At 40.4% G+C, this 18,034-nt stretch overlaps 1 protein-coding gene across 2 annotated transcripts in view; it reads right to left on the bottom strand.

Moving 5' to 3' along the window:
* The window catches only part of WDR48 (WD repeat domain 48), a 46,679-nt gene extending 40,501 nt beyond the window's left edge, over positions 1 to 6,178 (bottom strand). Inside the window, exon 1 of one of the 2 annotated variants that reach the window (XM_065884746.1) lies at positions 6,101 to 6,178. In XM_065884746.1, the coding sequence (XP_065740818.1) occupies positions 6,101 to 6,148 (48 nt within the window). In that variant the 5' untranslated portion in view covers positions 6,149 to 6,178. The remainder of the gene's footprint in view (positions 1 to 6,100) is intronic. The other variant, XM_065884745.1, reaches the window with a different exon arrangement.
* Between the last annotated feature and the right edge of the window lie 11,856 nt (positions 6,179 to 18,034).

Genomic DNA, 18,034 nt, shown 5'->3' with positions numbered 1-18,034 from the left:
GATCTAATCTCATACTTTTACATGTACCTGTCCAGTTTTCCCAGCACCATTTATTGAAGAGGCTGTCCTTTCTCCACTGTACATTCCTGCCTCCTTTATCAAAGATAAACAATTTTTTGTATGAAAACAAATATGGATATATTACAGAATGAGTACAGAATCACAATATTTTTAAGAAAAGAAAGGAGACTTAAAAGCATTTCAGGCTCACAAAGAGGACACTCTGGGCTATTCCCCCCAGGTTTCCCGGAGGTGTGCATTAACTCATTTCCACTTGGATGTCTAACAGACATCTTAATCACGGCATGTCCCGAACCGAGCTCCTGACAGTTCTCTCCAAATGAGCTTTTCCTGTCTTCCTCATTGATGACGTTAATGGCAACTCCATTCTTCCAGTTGCTCAGGCCCAAAACCTTAGTGCCAGCCTTACTTCAACTTCTCTCATCTCACATCCTGTCAGCCAGTTTTGTCATCCAGAATTCAACCCATTTTCACCACCTTGGGTGGAGCCACTATCATATAGCACCTGGATTTCTTAAATAGCTACTGGTCTCTCTGCTCTGCCCTTGCTCACCTGCAGTCAGGTGATCCTGAGAAAACACATTTCTTCTGCTCAAAATCCACCAAATGCTTCCTACCTCACTCAGGAGTAAAAGCCAAAGCCCTACCATGGCCTGTAGTGCTCTACATGATTTGGCCTGCAGTTACCTCTCTGATTTCAGCTCCTACTCCCTTCCCCTCACTCACTCCATGGCAACCACAATGGCAACTTTATTATTCCACAAATAGGCCAGGTACATTCCCACCTCAGGACCTTTGCATTTGATATTCTCACTGGAATGCTCTTCCCCCAAGTGACAATCTCATTTCTCTTAGATTCTTACTCAAAAGTCAGCTTCCGAGCAAGGCTTTCTCTGACTACCACAAAAACATTTCACTTTCCCTCCTCTGCTGCTTATCATTAATCATTTTTTGACATTTAAAGGTTATTTTTCCCCCAACATCGTATTATGAAAAATTTAGAGAACATATAAACGTTGGAAGAATTACACAGCAAACATCCATATATCCACATGGATATATTCTACAATGAACATTTTCTATCCATTTGAACATACCCATCCATTTGATCCATATCATTTTTCAATGGCTTTCAAATTAAGTTGTGCATCATTAATAGTATTTCCCCCTAAGTACTTCAGCATGTATATCACTGACCAGAGTTCATTATTTATTTATGGCTCCTTTTTCAAAGGTAAGATTTACATTTAGTGAAATGTACACATCTTAAGTATACATAGATACGTCTGACAAATTAATACACCTGTGTAATACAAAATTCTACCAAGATATATACATCACCACCCTAGAAAGTTCCCTCATCCTCTTCCCAACCTCTACACCCCACCCCCAGACAATCTAGAACTGACCCTTTTCACCATAGATTACTTTTGCCTGTTCTGTAACACCTTATAAAGAGAACCACACAGCTCTTTTGCGTAAGGCTACTTCTAGCTCTCAGGCTACATCAGGCTAAATTTGGCCAAGAAAAATTGGCCAAATATGAATAATTCTTACATGTGTTTTTCCTGTTCAACCTCGTGGACCATGACTTTCTGCTTGTCCCTATGTTTCGAGAGTGCTGATTTTAAAAAGTATTCTAAAAAGCAGTCTTGCAAATAAAAATAGGACAATTTCTAGCCTGACTTCTCTTAGTCAGGGGTTAGTAAAAAAACTTCTACAGAGGTTAGTAAAAAACCACCCAAGGACCAAATCCAGGCCAAGGTTTGTTTTGTAAACCAAGTTTTAATGGAACACAGCTACACCTATTCATTTGGATATTGTCCTATTGCTGGTTCCATGTTATAATGGCAGAGTTGAGTGGTTACCAAACAGGAGAATAGCCTGCAAAGCCTAAAATATTAACACCTGGCCCTTTAGAGAAAAAGTTTACTGACCCCTGTTCCACTGGATATCATATTGGCACTGAATTTTTTATTATCCATCCTATATAAAAAGTAATTTACCTTGGACATATGGCTAATTTATAAGGGTCTTTCCTTGAGAAACCAGGATTTGGCATCATCCTACTGCCACCTTAAGAAAGTCTTGAAGATTAAACAACCCAGAATTGGGGCTCAGAATGAGGAGTAGAGACCACACTGAGCTCTGACTAGGTCTAGAATAACTAAATATTTGGCAGGGAAAGGGGATTAGTACTGGTAGAACAGACATTTGTTGGTTGCCTCTATATTCCCCACTGCTCCCCAATATCTTCCTCAAAGCAAGCAAATGCCAGAAGAAATTGTGTAGGGACTATTTAAGAGACTGTTACCATGGATAGTATGGGGAAAGGATTTGAGGTCTAGAACAGGTGCAGCCACCATGCCACCAAGAGGGAAGACCCAGATCTAGGAGTTTGGGAATAGGAGAGGACAACTTGGAGGCAGCCCAATGGTAAAGGTGACTTTACATCACTCCTCAGGGTAGAGAGTCACAGTGAATCTGCTGGTTCAAGATTTGCATGAAGCTAGCACCACCTCTTGAGTTATCATTTATATGAGCCAATACATATGTTTATTGTGTGAACCCGGTTATGTTGGATTTGGGGTCATTTCCAACCAAAAGAATCATCTTGTTATGAAAGACCAAGTATTTACATTCTTGGACCAACACTGAGTACTAGGGCATGGTTATTGCTCCTAAACCATGAACACTAGTAACTTTTGTCCAACCTCATTCCAAGAGTTCTGAAGCAAGTAAGGAAAAGAGGCCACAGCTGAAGGAAAGATGGAGACAGACAGCCAACCAACAAACCCAGGTTGCTGGAAAATCATAACATTAAAGGGATTGCCAGGGACTGAAAAGCCTTGCTGTGATATCCTGATTACCAGGAGAGAGCTGCATCATATATTTAAATTCACACATTTGTCTGATCAAGTTTCAGACAATCACAAATCCACCCCTCCACCGCATACTCACCTCCAGTCTCCTTAGAAGTTTAAGATGGTAGGACATGTGCTCATTCTTCATTGTGTCTATAATTAATAAGTAGTATGCTTGGACCCTTCTCCACTGGTTATTTATCAATATTATAAGTCTCAACGGTTCTTTCTGGCCTACTATTTGATAACGGAGCTCAGGGCTACTGCCTCTTAGTACAAGAAACAGACAGCCAAGAGGCAAAATAAATTACTGTAGCCATATATATTTTTTCCAAAATGGAAAGATTTTTTAAAAATTTATAAGAGCAAAGAATGTTGTAAAAAGTTAAAATATATAAAGGTTCATTATTTTAAAGTAAAAGATATTCTGTTTCCCACCTTACCAATAATCACATAATGTAATATTCCAGAGATAATCACTGTTGATATCCTTCCAGACTTTGAAAATGCCTTATTTCCTTTGTGGAAATGGGACCATGCTATGTTGATTTCCTATTTTGACTTCTGGACACCTTTCCTTTTTAATAATATATATCTAGCTTATCTTTTAATTGCAAACTAGTCTACTATATGAATGTACCTAACTTATCTGCCAATTTACTACTGATAAACATTTAGATTTTTGCTTTTCACAATGACAGCATTCCTATAATAAACACCCTTGCATAACGAGAGAAAGATATATGCATACATACTTTTTTTTTTTTTTTTGTGGTATGTGGGCCTCTTACTGTTGTGGCCTCTCCCGTTGCAGAGCACAGGCTCTGGACGCGCAGGCTCAGCGGCCATGGCTCATGGGCCCAGCCGCTCCGCGGCATGTGGGATCTTCCCGGACCTAGGCACGAAGCCATCTCCCCTGCATCAGCAGGCAGACTATCAACCACTGCGCCACCAGGGAAGCCCTGCATATGTACTTTTGTAAAACAATTTTTTAGACAAGGAATTGCTGGGTCAAAGGAAATGTGTATTTAAAAATCTGACAAACAGGAAGACACGAAACAGTGAATATCATGACTCCACTTAGAGTAAAAAAATCACCTAAGTCGGGTACACACACGAAGAAGTATAGAACATTAGTTTTCAACCAGCAACAACTCTGCCCTCCAGGGGACTTCTGAAAATGTCTAGAGTCAATTTTCGTTGTCACAACTGGGAAGGTGCCAGTGTCTAGTGGGAAGGCAGGATGATGGAAAACAACAGTCCTCCCACAATTAAGAATTATCCAGCCCAAGATGTCAATAGGGCTCTCAGTGAAAAACCCTTAGCTAGGATTATATCTCACAGTCTTCAAAGCAGTTTTCTTTGAAGGGTGGAAGACAATTATCATTTACACTTTTGTTTGTGGGGTTTTTTTTTTTGCAATGAACATGCACTAGTTTAAAAAACATTTCCATAAACAAAAGTTCTCCCTTGTGTTGAGATAAAATCAATCTCTGCGGCTTCTCATACTGGTTCTACACCTTAAAGACAAATTCTGAAAGCAGCTAACAAGACTCATTGAATCTTCTCTTCAGCAGACTGATCTTATATGGTTCTTCTGAATGCTCTTCCTAGGAAATAGCTTCAAGTCACTTCACCGATCTGATTGCTATACCTATTAAGAACAAGGTGCTAAGTGCTGATCCCCAAACTCTAGTTTTGTACTCTGATCAGTGAAGAGTGAAATGATCATCTTCCTCATTCTGCATACAATGGCTCATACTCAGCTTATTAAAACACTCAGTTTTTCCACACATGCTGCAGCTACTTTACATTTCCCCCATCCAGTACTTTTATATTGACTTTTAAGTCTAAATGCAAGAAACTAAGACACTTGATTAACTCTCCTTACTACCCTAAGGAAGGTGGTAGCACTCTAGTGTCTAGAATATAATCAAGTTACAATTTTGAGTTACATTTTAGTCAGGAACAGACATTCTCACCTGACTTGGATGCTGGGGTTACTTAAATCCCATCACTGATGCACTTAAAAATCACCAACAAGGTATGCTATTTTAGATTCTTATTAATGTCACTCAATTCAACAAACATCTAAGTGAGTGCCTAGGACACTGTACTGATCAATGAGATCAATAAAACAAAGAAGTGAACTGGCCAGAAGACTTTATGACCTACAGCCATTTCCTCAATGAAGGAGCCCCTTGTCCGGACTACCTATTAAACACTGGCTGATTTCAACCTGTAGAACTATATATAATGCTGTGTTTTATAAAGAAAGCTTGGGTGTTACTTATTCCTGTACTCTCTCAATTCTTTGCACATTTTGGGGCCTAAACTAAGTGCTCAGTGAATGTTTAATAAGTGCACCGTACTGTCACCACTACATACAACATACCTGCAGGTAAACACCTGTAATAGGGCTTTTACTCCTCAGATCGTTGAAAATAATAGAAAGCAATAACGCTTAAACGTACCCAAAACAAAACTGGATTCACGAAGGCATAAAGCACACACGGGCGGGTTAGGTAACTCTTTACCCTTGAATAATACATTAGAGAAACAGAAAGAAAGATTCAAGGATGCACTCTGAAGAAGAAATGGTGAAGACGAAATTAAATTCCAAAACACTGAAAATTATAATTCCCCCACTAACACCAGCATACTCCCACGTCATTTCCACCGTGGGGGTGGGGGGACGCTCCCGCATAAAAGGAGGCAGGGGGCTCCCACATGCAGACCCCTGCTTAAAAACCCTGCAGGGCTCCGCAGCCCAGCCGCAGCCCCGCCACGCCCCCGCACGGGCCCACTCACTCCGCTGCCCGCCCCGCGGGGAAGCTCCCGCAGGCCTCCGCTCAGACGCCGCTGGGCACAGCGCTTGGGAGACAGGCAAGGGAAGGGAGGCAGACGGGCGGGGAACGAGCCCAGCCCGACCACGCAAGCCCAAGCCTACGAAACAGTGGACGACCGGCAACCCCAGGCTCCCAACCGCGCGCCCAAGGGTCCCGGGACGGGGCCCCGGCGGGTCCAGTCAGCCGCCCCCCGCCCCTTCCTCAAGCCGTTAGAGCCGCAGCCCCACCCCTAGCCGCCGGCCGCGCCCCGTCCCGCTCGCCCCAAGCCGCTACCCCGGCCGACCGCGGCCCGAGATATCTGCTCGCTGGAGGTGGGCCCGGGGATGCCTGCCACGCCCGGGAGGTCGAGGAGCCGGGGTCCCCTACCTGTACTTTCCTCCGCCCTGCCGTGTTCTGCCGGTGATGGGCCGCCATCTTGCATGTTGACAGTCCTACGTCATTTCCGGAAGTGGCTTGGACCGGGCGGATGTCCCGCCTCTTCCCCTTTGGCCGAGGCATGGTGGAGCTTTTCTCAGGGACGATTTGTCGCTGCGGCCGGTGACCCTGTGGTGCGGCAGAAGCACTTAAAAATCGTTGCGTGCATATAGTGCTGGCGGAGAGAGAGGCACTTTGTGACCCAAGGGAGCAATCTGTATCCAGCTCTGTGTGGGCCTGGACCCTGGCTTGCGCTGTTCTCCTCAGAGGCCCAAGTAGGCATAAGAAAAGCGCTGAAAGAATTAATGTTGGAGATGGGCGCCATGGACTCCACCTCCACTCCCTCAAACATTCGTGGGCAGCCAAAGGAACCGGCCTATTTGCCATGAAGTACCTAAAAAAGGCGGAGGATTATAAACTGGCCTGGAAGGAGGAGAAATAGAAAGGTTTGCAAAGGAGGTGGCCCCATCTTATGGAGGCGCACAGTGTTCGTTTAAATAAGAGATGGGGAATTCCCTGGCGGTCCTGATTAGGACTCAGCGGCCAAAAAAAAATTGATGTTATAAGAAGGCAAAAAATACTAGTTAAAATTGTTTACAGCCGGACTTACCTGGTGATCCAGTGGTTAAGACTTTGAGCTTCCACTGCAGGGGGCATGGTTTTGATTCCCTGTCGGGGGCGGGAAATAAGATCCCGCATGACCCACGGCAAAAAAAAAAAAAAAAAAATGTTGACAGAGACGACTAAATTCCAAATCCTGAAGGAGTTGGGGCTCATTCTAGTATCTGGTTTAAATCATCTCTTATACTGGGACAGTTAGACCTTTCAGGATGAAGGTCTGACCTGAGGAAATTTTCCTGACACTAATTGTAAGTCTTGATGGTCCCAGGCTAATTATTTGGCCAGTTGGTCGAGGACATGGAAAGAGCACGATTGGAGAACTGGTGACAAGGAAGCCTTGGGAAGGGATATGGTGATGGACTTTGCAGAATGAATCTTAAGAATCATATGGATGAAATGAACAGCTTTGTGGATTAAACTCAGCCTCCTTTTCCAGGCTCAGTGATTGCTCAGTGGACTCATGAATGAAATGGTGATGATAACAAGGTTGGAGCTGTGCATGGGATCATCAAGCCACTGCTGAGCGTTCAGGTTGCTAGCAGCAGTGAGCAGTCCTGAGTTGGTGATATGCCTCATGCTCCAGGAGGACCAGCCAACCACTTGGAGGCAAGCGGATTCCATTGGCCCTCCCAGTCATCGAGGAAGTGGTAGTTATTTGTCCTCTCTGAAATACACTAAGTTTAAATTTGCTTTCCTTGATTGCTCTGCTCTGTCAGCACCACCATCTGGGAACTTCCTGAATGCTTTATGCACTGTCATTGTGTCTGACACCATATTGCTTCTGATCAAGAAATTCACTCTGTAATGAAAGAAGCAATGCAATGGGCTGTTGGCCATAGAATTCATTGGTCTAATTGTATAGTCTATCACCAAGAAGCACCTGGTCTTATTGAAGTCTTAGTTATGGTGCTTTCTGGAAAATAACCCTTTTTGATGCTATTTTATAGGATGCAGTATATGCTTTGAACTAGTGTGCAATATTTGGCACTCTTTCTTCCTGTTCCTGTTATCTACTGCTGTATAACCACCCCAAAACTTAGTCGTTTAAAGCAACTTCAACATTTACTTTGCCTACAAATCTGTAATTATGCAGGGCTCAGTGGGGACAGCTTATCTCTGTTCCACTTTCCACCTGATGCCAGTTGGGGCAGCTAAAAAGTTGGCAGCTGGCATCATCTAAAGGCCCACTCCTTTACATGTCTGGTGACTGATGCTGAATCTGTGGGCAGAACACCTACTCATGGCCTTTCCACAGTGCTGTTTGGCTCCTCACAACATAGTAGCTGGGTTCCAAGGGCAAGCATGCCAGGAGAGGGAAATCCAGGTGGGAACTGTAATGCCTTTTCTAAACTAACAGTAGAAGTCCTGCAGTGTCACTTCAGCCACATTCAATTCATAGAACTTAGTCACTAAGGCTGCTTATATCTAAGGAGACTCCTTTTTTTTAAAATGGGAGAAATGTCAAAGAATTTGTGGATATGTTTTAAAACCACTACATTTCCAAAGGTAAAATTAGTGGATTTAGGAACAGAGGGATATTACACCTAATGTCCCCCAATTACAATTTTTTAAACTGCCATTCTCTGAGATTCTGGACTTTGCTGGTTTAGAGGTTTGTTACCAAAGAAAGGAATTCCTCCAACAAGGCTGAACGACGGTTCTACTGATTTGGAGCTGGGACTGCCACCTCACCATTTTGCATGTCTTGTGTCACTGAATAGGAAGGAGAAGAAGAGCAAGGTTATGGTTTTGGTGGAAGTAATTAACCCTGATCATGAAGCAGAAATAGGTTTGCTGATATAGCTTTAAACAGATAGGTACATCAAACACTCAGATCCCTTAGAAATGAATGTATTGGTTGAAGGTAAAGGGACAACAGAATGGCTGGTGGAAAAAGGAAGTCATAAAGGGAAGTGAAATTCTCATGATCAGGGGAAGAAATGAGAACAGTCATGTTTCCTTTCCTTTCTTGATGTATCATGTATACTTTTAAGTGTTTTAACTTTTATTTTCTTTCTTTACCCTTTACTTCACTATTATATGTGGGGTGTCCTATTGTTGGTAAATTCATTATTTAGTAAGTTGCAGAGGAAAAGATAGCAACTAGAGGTTGTAGACTTAGAAATGGAGGATGGATGTGGTAATTGATGAAGCATTGGGTTGACTCTTTTGGAGGGTGACAGAGTGAGTGCATCTTTGACTGTGTAATGGATAGTTGCAGTATTTTAAGTGACAACTTTTTTTTGAAGTATAAGCATTGAAAGCAGTGGTTATATTGGTGTTGGGCAGCCAGAGGGATGACTTTACATTTGATATTTTTGTGGCTTTATTTTCTGCTGTCCATCATTTGAGTTCTCTTTCTGTGTTTGGGGAATTCCCCACTATGTGTCTTGGTGGTGAGCACTGCTTACAGAAAGTGATAAAGACAGTTACTCAGTTTTTCTGGCCTTCTTATAGCAAGAGTCTATGCATGTGACCTCAGCTTAATTAATCAGATGACATCTTGACTGCAACTTGGTGAGAAACTCTGAGGCAGCACTGTTCAGCTAAACTGCTCCCAAATTCCTGCCACTGCAGAAACTGTGTGAGATAATAAATGTTTGTTGTTGTGGGATAATTTGTTATGCAGCAATAGATAACTAATGCACCCTCCCTTCTCCATGAGGAGGGGAAATGTCACAGCACTTTCACAACTTTACAAAGATAGTCTCATCATCAGCTTCTTCAATCTCCATTTAATTCTCTGTCTTTTCTTGTGTAACTGTCAGGAGGCTTATCCTGGCAGAATTCCTTCATCAGTCTCTTAGAATTTCCTCCATAGGAAGATTGGTACCTTTATTCAAAATGTAAGAAGCCTTGACACCTACTATATTTTTCTCAGTTTTTGAGACCTCTGTTTAAAGTCCTAGGCAACATGAAAACTTTAACATCCTGAAAAAAAAATCCACATACGTATTAAATAAAAATACAATCGATTTAAAAAGTAAATAAGAGTTCTAGAAGGCTTCTACTTCCAAATAAACCAGACTGGTTCTTGTTAAATCTTACTCTGGAGGGACCCTCCCCTCTGTCAATTAACTTCTTACATCTTCAGTTTTTTAAATCTGTAAAATGGAATCACAACAGTACCTATTTCTTATGGTTCTTATGAAATAACCTTACCACAGTACCTGGTAGGTAGGAAATATTCAATATACTTTAGGTATTATATTTAATCATCACCTTGCTCAGGAAACATTGCCAAAATGTTATAATAACATTACCAAAATGTTGTAATTTCCCAGGATAGATTTTCTCCTGTTTTATATAATGTAGGCTCCATCACTTTATAAAGTTTTCAAACCAGCTTGAAATTTATCTTTTGTTCTTGCCTGCTTTCTTGTTTTCAACAGCCTGGAAAAAGATTCATGAAATGATAAGGCCTTTTAACAGATTTGTCCACATGTTTAAATACATGTTTTCTGGCTCCATGACCAAGCCATTTAATGAAGGAAGTGAAGGTGACCAGGTATGTCTTTGAACCAAACCCCAGACTTACCATCATCGGGGGGGAGACATGAATGTTTTCTGTTTTAATTGTTTAAGAGGAATTAATATGTTTTGAAAATTTGTTTAAAAGCACACAATCATGCAACGCCTTGGTTTGCAGCTACTACGGTCTGCTAGTGCTTAATGCATTAATTTGGATATTTTAAAGATGAATTTTAAAAAGAATAAAATTTTAAGCCTTATGCAAGTAATGTGGCAGTGCTAAATAAACTTTGTAAAGCAAGCCTGTCATGATATCAACCAACTTCATGAAGAAATTGAGAAGCTGCATTATTTCCTTATAATTCTTTAATGATTCTCTAAAACAATGCTTCCTTAAAGAAATAGGGGGTTATGATATATAATAGACTACAAGATCATAATTAAATAAACATGCATAAGTGAAGCAATATTATATAAGTAAACATAGAGACTCCGAATGCTTAAGATGTTTATGTCAAAAGTTGTATGCTAGTTTATGTCTTGTCAGCAAATCTTCAGGTTTAAATACAGTCTTAGAAGGCTTTACTGAGTGACTCCTTATTCAACGTTAACTTATTTCTGCACACACTGGGAAAAAAGTATCCTTTAGTTCTTTTTGCTTTTTTTTTTTTTTTACATCTTTATTGGAGTATAATCGCTTTACAATGGTGTGTTAGTTTCTGCTTTATAACGAAGTGAATCAGTTATACATATACATATGTTCCCATATCTCTTCCCTCTTGCGTCTCCCTCCCTCCCACCCTCCCTATCCCACCCCTCCAGGCAGTCACAAAGCACCGAGCTGATCTCCCTGTGCTATGCGGCTGCTTCCCACTAGCTATCTACCTTGCGTTTGGTAGTGTATATATGTCCATGCCTCTCTCTAGCTTTGTTACAGCTTACCCTTCCCCCTCCCCATATCCTCAAGTCCATTCTCTACTAGGTCTGTGTCTTTATTCCTGTCTTACCCCTAGGTTCTTACACGCCAGTATTAGGAAGAGAAGCCAGTTTCTTCCGTTCCAAAAATGTTTTGACCTTGTCTAGCTTTCCCACTGGAGGGCAGTAGAGAACCATCCAAGCCATCCCTGATTTTGAACCTCACTGGCTCTAATGTGTGACAAGTCAGACCTTAAAATCCTTGGTACTTATTTCCTACTGATAAAATGTCATAATCAAAGTACATTTTTAGAAAGCCTATTCACTCCCATAAAAACCCATAATTGATTGTGGGAATACAATAAAGCAAAATGAATGCATTTATAAGTATTTACTAAGTGGACAAAAAAAATTAAACCTACATCACAAATGTACTTTAAAAATTTATTTATTTATTTATTTATTATTCTTGGCTGCGTCTGGTCTTCGTTGCGGCATGCGGGATCTTTTGTTGCGCTGCGGGGGCTCTTCGTTGCAGTGTGCGGGCTTAGTTCCCCTGCGGCATGTGGAATCTTAGTTCCGAGACCAGGGATCGAACCCGCGTCCCCTGCATGGGAAGGCAGATTCTTTGCCACTGGACCACCAGGGAAGTCCCACAAATGTACTTTTTTGTGGTGGAATTTTTGTACAGGAGCTGAACTACCTGAGGCTTCCTAAAATACTAGTCCAAAAAAGTACAGTGTATGTGAATCTTACTCTAAAACTTTGACATATAATTATATCATATTAGCTTATTGAAATTATTTATAATTCTGAGTTCCCAGACAGCCAAAATGATGGAAAAGTCATCCTCAGTTATTATTAAGACTCCTCTGACTACCTTGATCCACCATTAGGTCACTGACGAATGACCAGGAGTCATACAGGGAGGCACCAACAATCCTCAGGCCACAGTGGTTAGGGCTGAGGTGCCCAGTGTCCTTTGAAAGTGGCCAGGCCTCTGTTCTTTTCATCCACTGGGACTGGGGGTTTTTGTTATACCTGGAAATCCTAGTGCCTAGGGCCCCACCCTTCTAAGATATGCAGCCATCATTGACCAGGGTCTGTCACCAACTGGGATGCTTTCAACAGTGGTCACAGGTCTTTACTCTTTGTAGAACCTCTCTTCCTGCTTCCACTGACCTCTCTGCCCTACAAAGAGTATGGATTTTTTCCCCTGCACACCCTTTCCCACCTAGATTTGCAGCTTAAGCTCTTCAGTGAGCTTGGGCTTTCATTAAAGGCAAGACAAGAGGTAGTCTTTAAGCTTCAGGACCGCTATTACAAACCACTCCTGAGATCAGCAAGTACTGTGGACTGGCAACCATCAGCTGAAGGTGGGGGAAGGAGGGAAAACTGCTGCAAAAACAAAGTATCCTCGAATATCTCAGCAAATTATCTTGCACAGAAGCTAGAACCCAAGACAATTATTTTCCTGGCAATCTCCCTATAGAAACCACAGGTATTCTTTATGCCTCCAGACACCTTTAAACTGCATTCAACATTAGGGTTGTGAGTCTGGAAATCTTTCTTTGCTAATTTGTTGTACATGAATGCCTGCAGAAGCTTTTGAATGCTAAATGCTGTGGGAGGGCTAGTTTCCATGGTAACTCTTCAGTGAGTCTTTTTCTTGCACTTCAATTAGATCCCATTGCTGAGCGGTTGTGAATGAGAAGGTAACAGCTCAGTCACTTCTGGAGGGCTGGAGAGTTGCAGCCTTTCTAGATGCAGCTATATTCTCAGTTCACTGAGTTGTACTACGCTTGTCTTGCCCCGTCTCTTCATGGTACCCCAGCACCACAATGGGAAAATATATTTGCAACACACATGACAAAGGGCCAATTTCCTTAATATACCAAGAGAGCATACAAGTTAATATGAAAAGTACCAAAACACAATGGAAAAAAAATGAACAAAGGACATAAATAGGCAGCTTACAGAAAAAGAAAATTAATGGCTTACATTGTATGAAAATGTGTTTAATCTCATTCATAATGAAGGAAATATATATTTAAATAAGATTCCATTTTTCACCTACCAGATTGGAAAAGCTCTAAAAATTTGATAATATACTGTGTTCAGAGAATGTGGAAAACCCATCATTTTAGAGACTCTTCGTGGGAGGGTAAATTGGTATAATCTCCTTGGAGGGTGATTTAGCAGTTGCTCTTCTAGAAATTCATCCTACAAGTGCAATTACATTTAACTTAAAAATACAGTAAAAGAATATTTATTGATGCATTGTTTTTTTTAATGTGGTTTTTTTTTTTAAAACATCTTTATTGGGGTATAATCGCTTTACAATGGTGTGTTGGTTTCTGCTTTATAACAAAGTGAATCAGTTATACATATACATATGTTCCCATATCTCTTCCCTCTTGCGTCTCCCTCCCTCCCACCCTCCCTATCCCACCCCTCCAGGCAGTCACAAAGCACCGAGCTGATCTCCCTGTGCTTTGCGGCTGCTTCCCACTAGCTATCTACCTTACGTTTGGTAGTGTATATATGTCCATGCCTCTCTCTCCCTTTGTCACAGCTCACCCTTCCCCCTCCCCATATCCTCAAGTCCGTTCTCCAGTAGGTCTGCGTCTTTTTTCCTGTCTTACCCCTAGGTTCTTCATGACATTTTTTTTTTCTTAAATTCCATATATATATGTGTTAGCATACGGTATTTGTCTTTCTTTTTCTGACTTACTTCACTCTGTGTGACAGACTCTGGGTCCATCCACCTCATTACAAATAGCTCAATTTCGTTTCTTTTCATGGCTGAGTAATATTCCATTGTATATATGTGCCACATCTTCTTTATCCATTCATCCGATGATGGGCACTTAGGTTGTTTCCATCTCCGGGCTATTGTAAATAGAGCTGCAATGAACATTTTGGTACATGACTCCTTTTGAATTATGGTTTTCTCAGGGTATATGCCCAGTAGTGGGATTGCTGGGTCATATGGTAGTTCTATTTGTAGTTTTTTAAGGAACCTCCATACCGTTCTCCATAGTGGCTGAACCAATTCACATTCCCACCGGCAGTGCAAGAGTGTTCGCTTTTCTACACACCGTCTCCAGCATTTATTTTTTCTAGATTTTTTGATGACGGCCATTCTGACTGGTGTGAGATGATATCTCATTGTAGTTTTGATTTGCATTTCTCTAATGATTAATGATGTTGAGCATTCTTTCATGTATTTGTTGGCAGTCTGTATATCTTCTTTGGAGAAATGTCTGTTTAGGTCTTCTGCCCATTTTTGGATTGGGTTGTTTGTTTTTTTGTTATTGAGCTGCATGAGCTGCTTGTAAATTTTGGAGATGAATCCTTTGTCAGTTGCTTCATTTGCAAATATGTTCTCCCATTCTGAGGGTTGTCTTTTGGTCTTGTTTATGGTTTCCTTTGCTGTGCAAAAGCTTTGAAGTTTCATTAGGTCCCATTTGTTTATTTTTGTTTTTATTTCCATTTCTCTAGGAGGTGGGTCAGAAAGGATCTTGCTGTGATTTATGTCATAGAGTGTTCTGCCTATGTTTTCCTCTAAGAGTTTGATAGTTTCTGGCCTTACATTTAGGTCTTTAATCCATTTTGAGCTTATTTTTGTGTGTGGTGTTAGGGAGTGATCTAATCTCATACTTTTACATGTACCTGTCCAGTTTTCGCAGCACCACTTATTGAAGAGGCTGTCCTTTCTCCACTGTATATTCCTGCCTCCTTTATCAAAGATAAGGTGTCCATATGTGTGTGGGTTTATCTCTGGGCTTTCTATCCTGTTCCATTGATCTATGTTTCTGTTTTTGTGCCAGTACCATACTGTCTTGATTACTGTAGCTTTGTAGTATAGTCTGAAGTCAGGGAGCCTGATTCCTCCAGCTCCGTTTTTCGTTCTCAAGATTGCTTTGGCTATTCGGGGTCTTTTGTGTTTCCATACAAATTGTGAAATTTTTTTGTTCTAGTTCTGTGAAAAATGCCAGTGGTAGTTTGATAGTGATTGCATTGAATCTATAGATTGCTTTGGGTAGTAGAGTCATTTTCACAACGTTGATTCTTCCCATCCACGAACATGGTATATCTCTCCATCTATTTGTATCACCTTTAATTTCTTTCATCAGTGTCTTATTATTTTCTGCATACAGGTCTTTTGTCTCCTTAGGTAGGTTTATTCCTAGATATTTTATTCTTTTTGTTGCAATGGTAAATGGGAGTGTTTTCCTGATTTCACTTTCAGATTTTTCATCATTAGTATATAGGAATGCCAGAGATTTCTGTGCATTAATTTTGTATCCTGCTCCTTTACCAAATTCATTGATTAGCTCTAGTAATTTTCTGGTAGCATCTTTAGGATTCTCTATGTATAGTATCATGTCATATGCAAATAGTGACAGCTTTACTTCTTCCTTTCCGATTTGGATTCCTTTTATTTCCTTTTCTTCTCTGATTGCTGTGCCTAAAACTTCCAAAACTATGTTGAAGAAGAGTGGTGAGAGTGGGCAACCTTGTCTTGTTCCTGATCTTAGTGGAAATGCTTTCAGTTTTTCACCATTGAGGATGATGTTGGCTGTGGGTTTGTCATATATGGCCTTTATTATGTTGAGGATAGTTCCCTCTATGCCTACTTTCTGCAGGGTTTTTATCATAAATGGGTGTTGAATTTTGTCAAAAGCTTTCTCTGCATCTATTGAGATGATCGTATGGTGTTAATCCTTCAACTTGTTAATATGGTTTATCACATTGATTGATTTGCATATATTGAAGAATCCTTGCATTCCTGGAATAAACCCCACTTGATCTTGGTGTATGATCCTTTTAATGTGCTGTTGGATTCTGTTTGCTAGTATTTTGTTGAGGATTTTTGCATCTATGTTCATCAGTGATATTGGCCTGTAGTTTTCTTTCTTTGTGACATCCTTGTCTGGTTTTGGTATCAAGGTGATGGTGGCCTCGTAGAATGAATTTGGGAGTGTTCCTCCCTCTGCTATATTTTGGAAGAGTTTGAGAAGGATAGGTGTTATCTCTTCTCTAAATGTTTGATAGAATTTGCCTGTGAAGCCATCTGGTCCTGGGCTTTTGTTTGTTGGAAGATTTTAAATCACAGTTTCAATTTCAGTGCTTGTGATTGGTCTGTTCATATTTTCTATTTCTTCCTGATTCAGTCTTGGCAGGTTGTGCATTTCTAAGAATTTGTCCATTTCTTCCAGGTTGTCCATTTTATTGGCATAGAGTTGCTTGTAGTAATCTCTCATGATCTTTTGTATTTCTGCAGTGTCAGTTGTTACTTCTCCTTTTTCATTTCTAATTCTATTGATTTGAGTCTTCTCCATTTTTCTCTTGATGAGTCTGGCTAATGGTTTATCTATTTTGTTTATCTTCTCAAAGAACCAGCTTTTAGTTTTATTGATCTTTGCTATTGTTTCCTTCATTTCTTTTTCATTTTTTTCTGATCTTATTTTTATGATTTCTTTCCTTCTGCTAACTTTGGGGGGGTTTGTTCTTCTTTTTCTAATTGCTTGAGGTGCAAGGTTAGGTTGTTTATTCGAGATGTTTCCTGTTTCTTAAGGTAGGCTTGTATTGCTATAAACTTCCCTCTTATAACTGCTTTTGCTGCATCCTATAGGTTTTAGGTCGTCGTGTCTCCATTGTCATTTGTTTCTAGGTATTTTTTTATTTCCTCTTTGATTTCTACAGTGATCACTTCGTTATTAAGTAGTGTATTGTTTAGCCTCCATGTGTTTGTATTTTTTACAGATCTTTTCCTGTAATTGATATCTAGTCTCATGGTATTGTGATCGGAAAAGATACTTAATACAATTTCAATTTTCTTAAATTTACCAAGGCTTGATTTGTGACCCAAGATATGATCTATCCTGGAGAATATTCCATGAGCACTTGAGAAAAATGTGTATTCTGTTGTTTTTGGGTGGAGTGTCCTATAAATATCAATTAAGTCCATCTTGTTTAATGTATCATTTAAAGCTTGTGTTTCCTTATTTATTTTCATTTTGGACGATCTGTCCATTGGTGAAAGTGGGATGTTAAAGTCCCCTACTATGAATGTGTTACTGTCGATTCCCCCTTTTATGGCTGTTAGTTTTTGCCTTATGTATTGAGGTGCTCCTATGTTGGGTGCATTAATATTTACAATTGTTATATCTTCTTCTTGGATCGATCCCTTGATCATTATGTAGTGTCCTTCTTTGTCTCGTCTAATAGTCTTTATTTTAAAGTCTATTTTGTCTGATATGAGAATTGCTACTCCAGCTTTCTTTTGGTTTCCATTTGCATTGAATATCTTTTTCCATCCCCTTACTTTCAGTCTGTATGTGTCTCTAGGTCTGAAGTGGGTCTCTTGTAGACAGCATATATATGGGTCTTGTTTTTGTATCGATTCAGCCAATCTGTGTCTTTTGGTGGGAGCATTTAGTCCATTTACATTTAAGGTAATTATCAATATGTATGTTCCTATTCCCATTTTCTTAATTGTTTTGGGTTCGTTATTGTAGGTCTTTTCCTTCTCTTGTGTTTCTTGCCTAGAGAAGTTCCTTTAGCATTTGTTGTAAAGCTGGTTTGGTGGTGCTGAACTGTCTCAGCTTTTGCTTGTCTGTAAAGGTTTTAATTTCTCCATCAAATCTGAATGAGATCCTTGCTGGGTAGAGTAATCTTGGCTGCAGGTTTTTCTCCCTCATCACTTTCAGTATGTCCTGCCACTCCCTTCTGGCTTGCAGAGTTTCTGCTGAGAGATCAGCTGTTAACCTTATGGGGATTCCCTTGTGTTGTATTTTTCCCTTGCTGCTTTTAATATGCTTTCTTTGTATTTAATTTTTAACAGTTTGATTAATATGTGTCTTGGTGTAT

Source organism: Phocoena phocoena, chromosome 10 (genome assembly GCF_963924675.1).
Source record: "Phocoena phocoena chromosome 10, mPhoPho1.1, whole genome shotgun sequence".
Classification (NCBI taxonomy): Eukaryota; Metazoa; Chordata; class Mammalia; order Artiodactyla; family Phocoenidae; genus Phocoena; species Phocoena phocoena.
The sequence above is the reverse complement of the archived record's forward strand: the minus strand, read 5'-3'. Positions and strand labels throughout refer to the sequence as shown.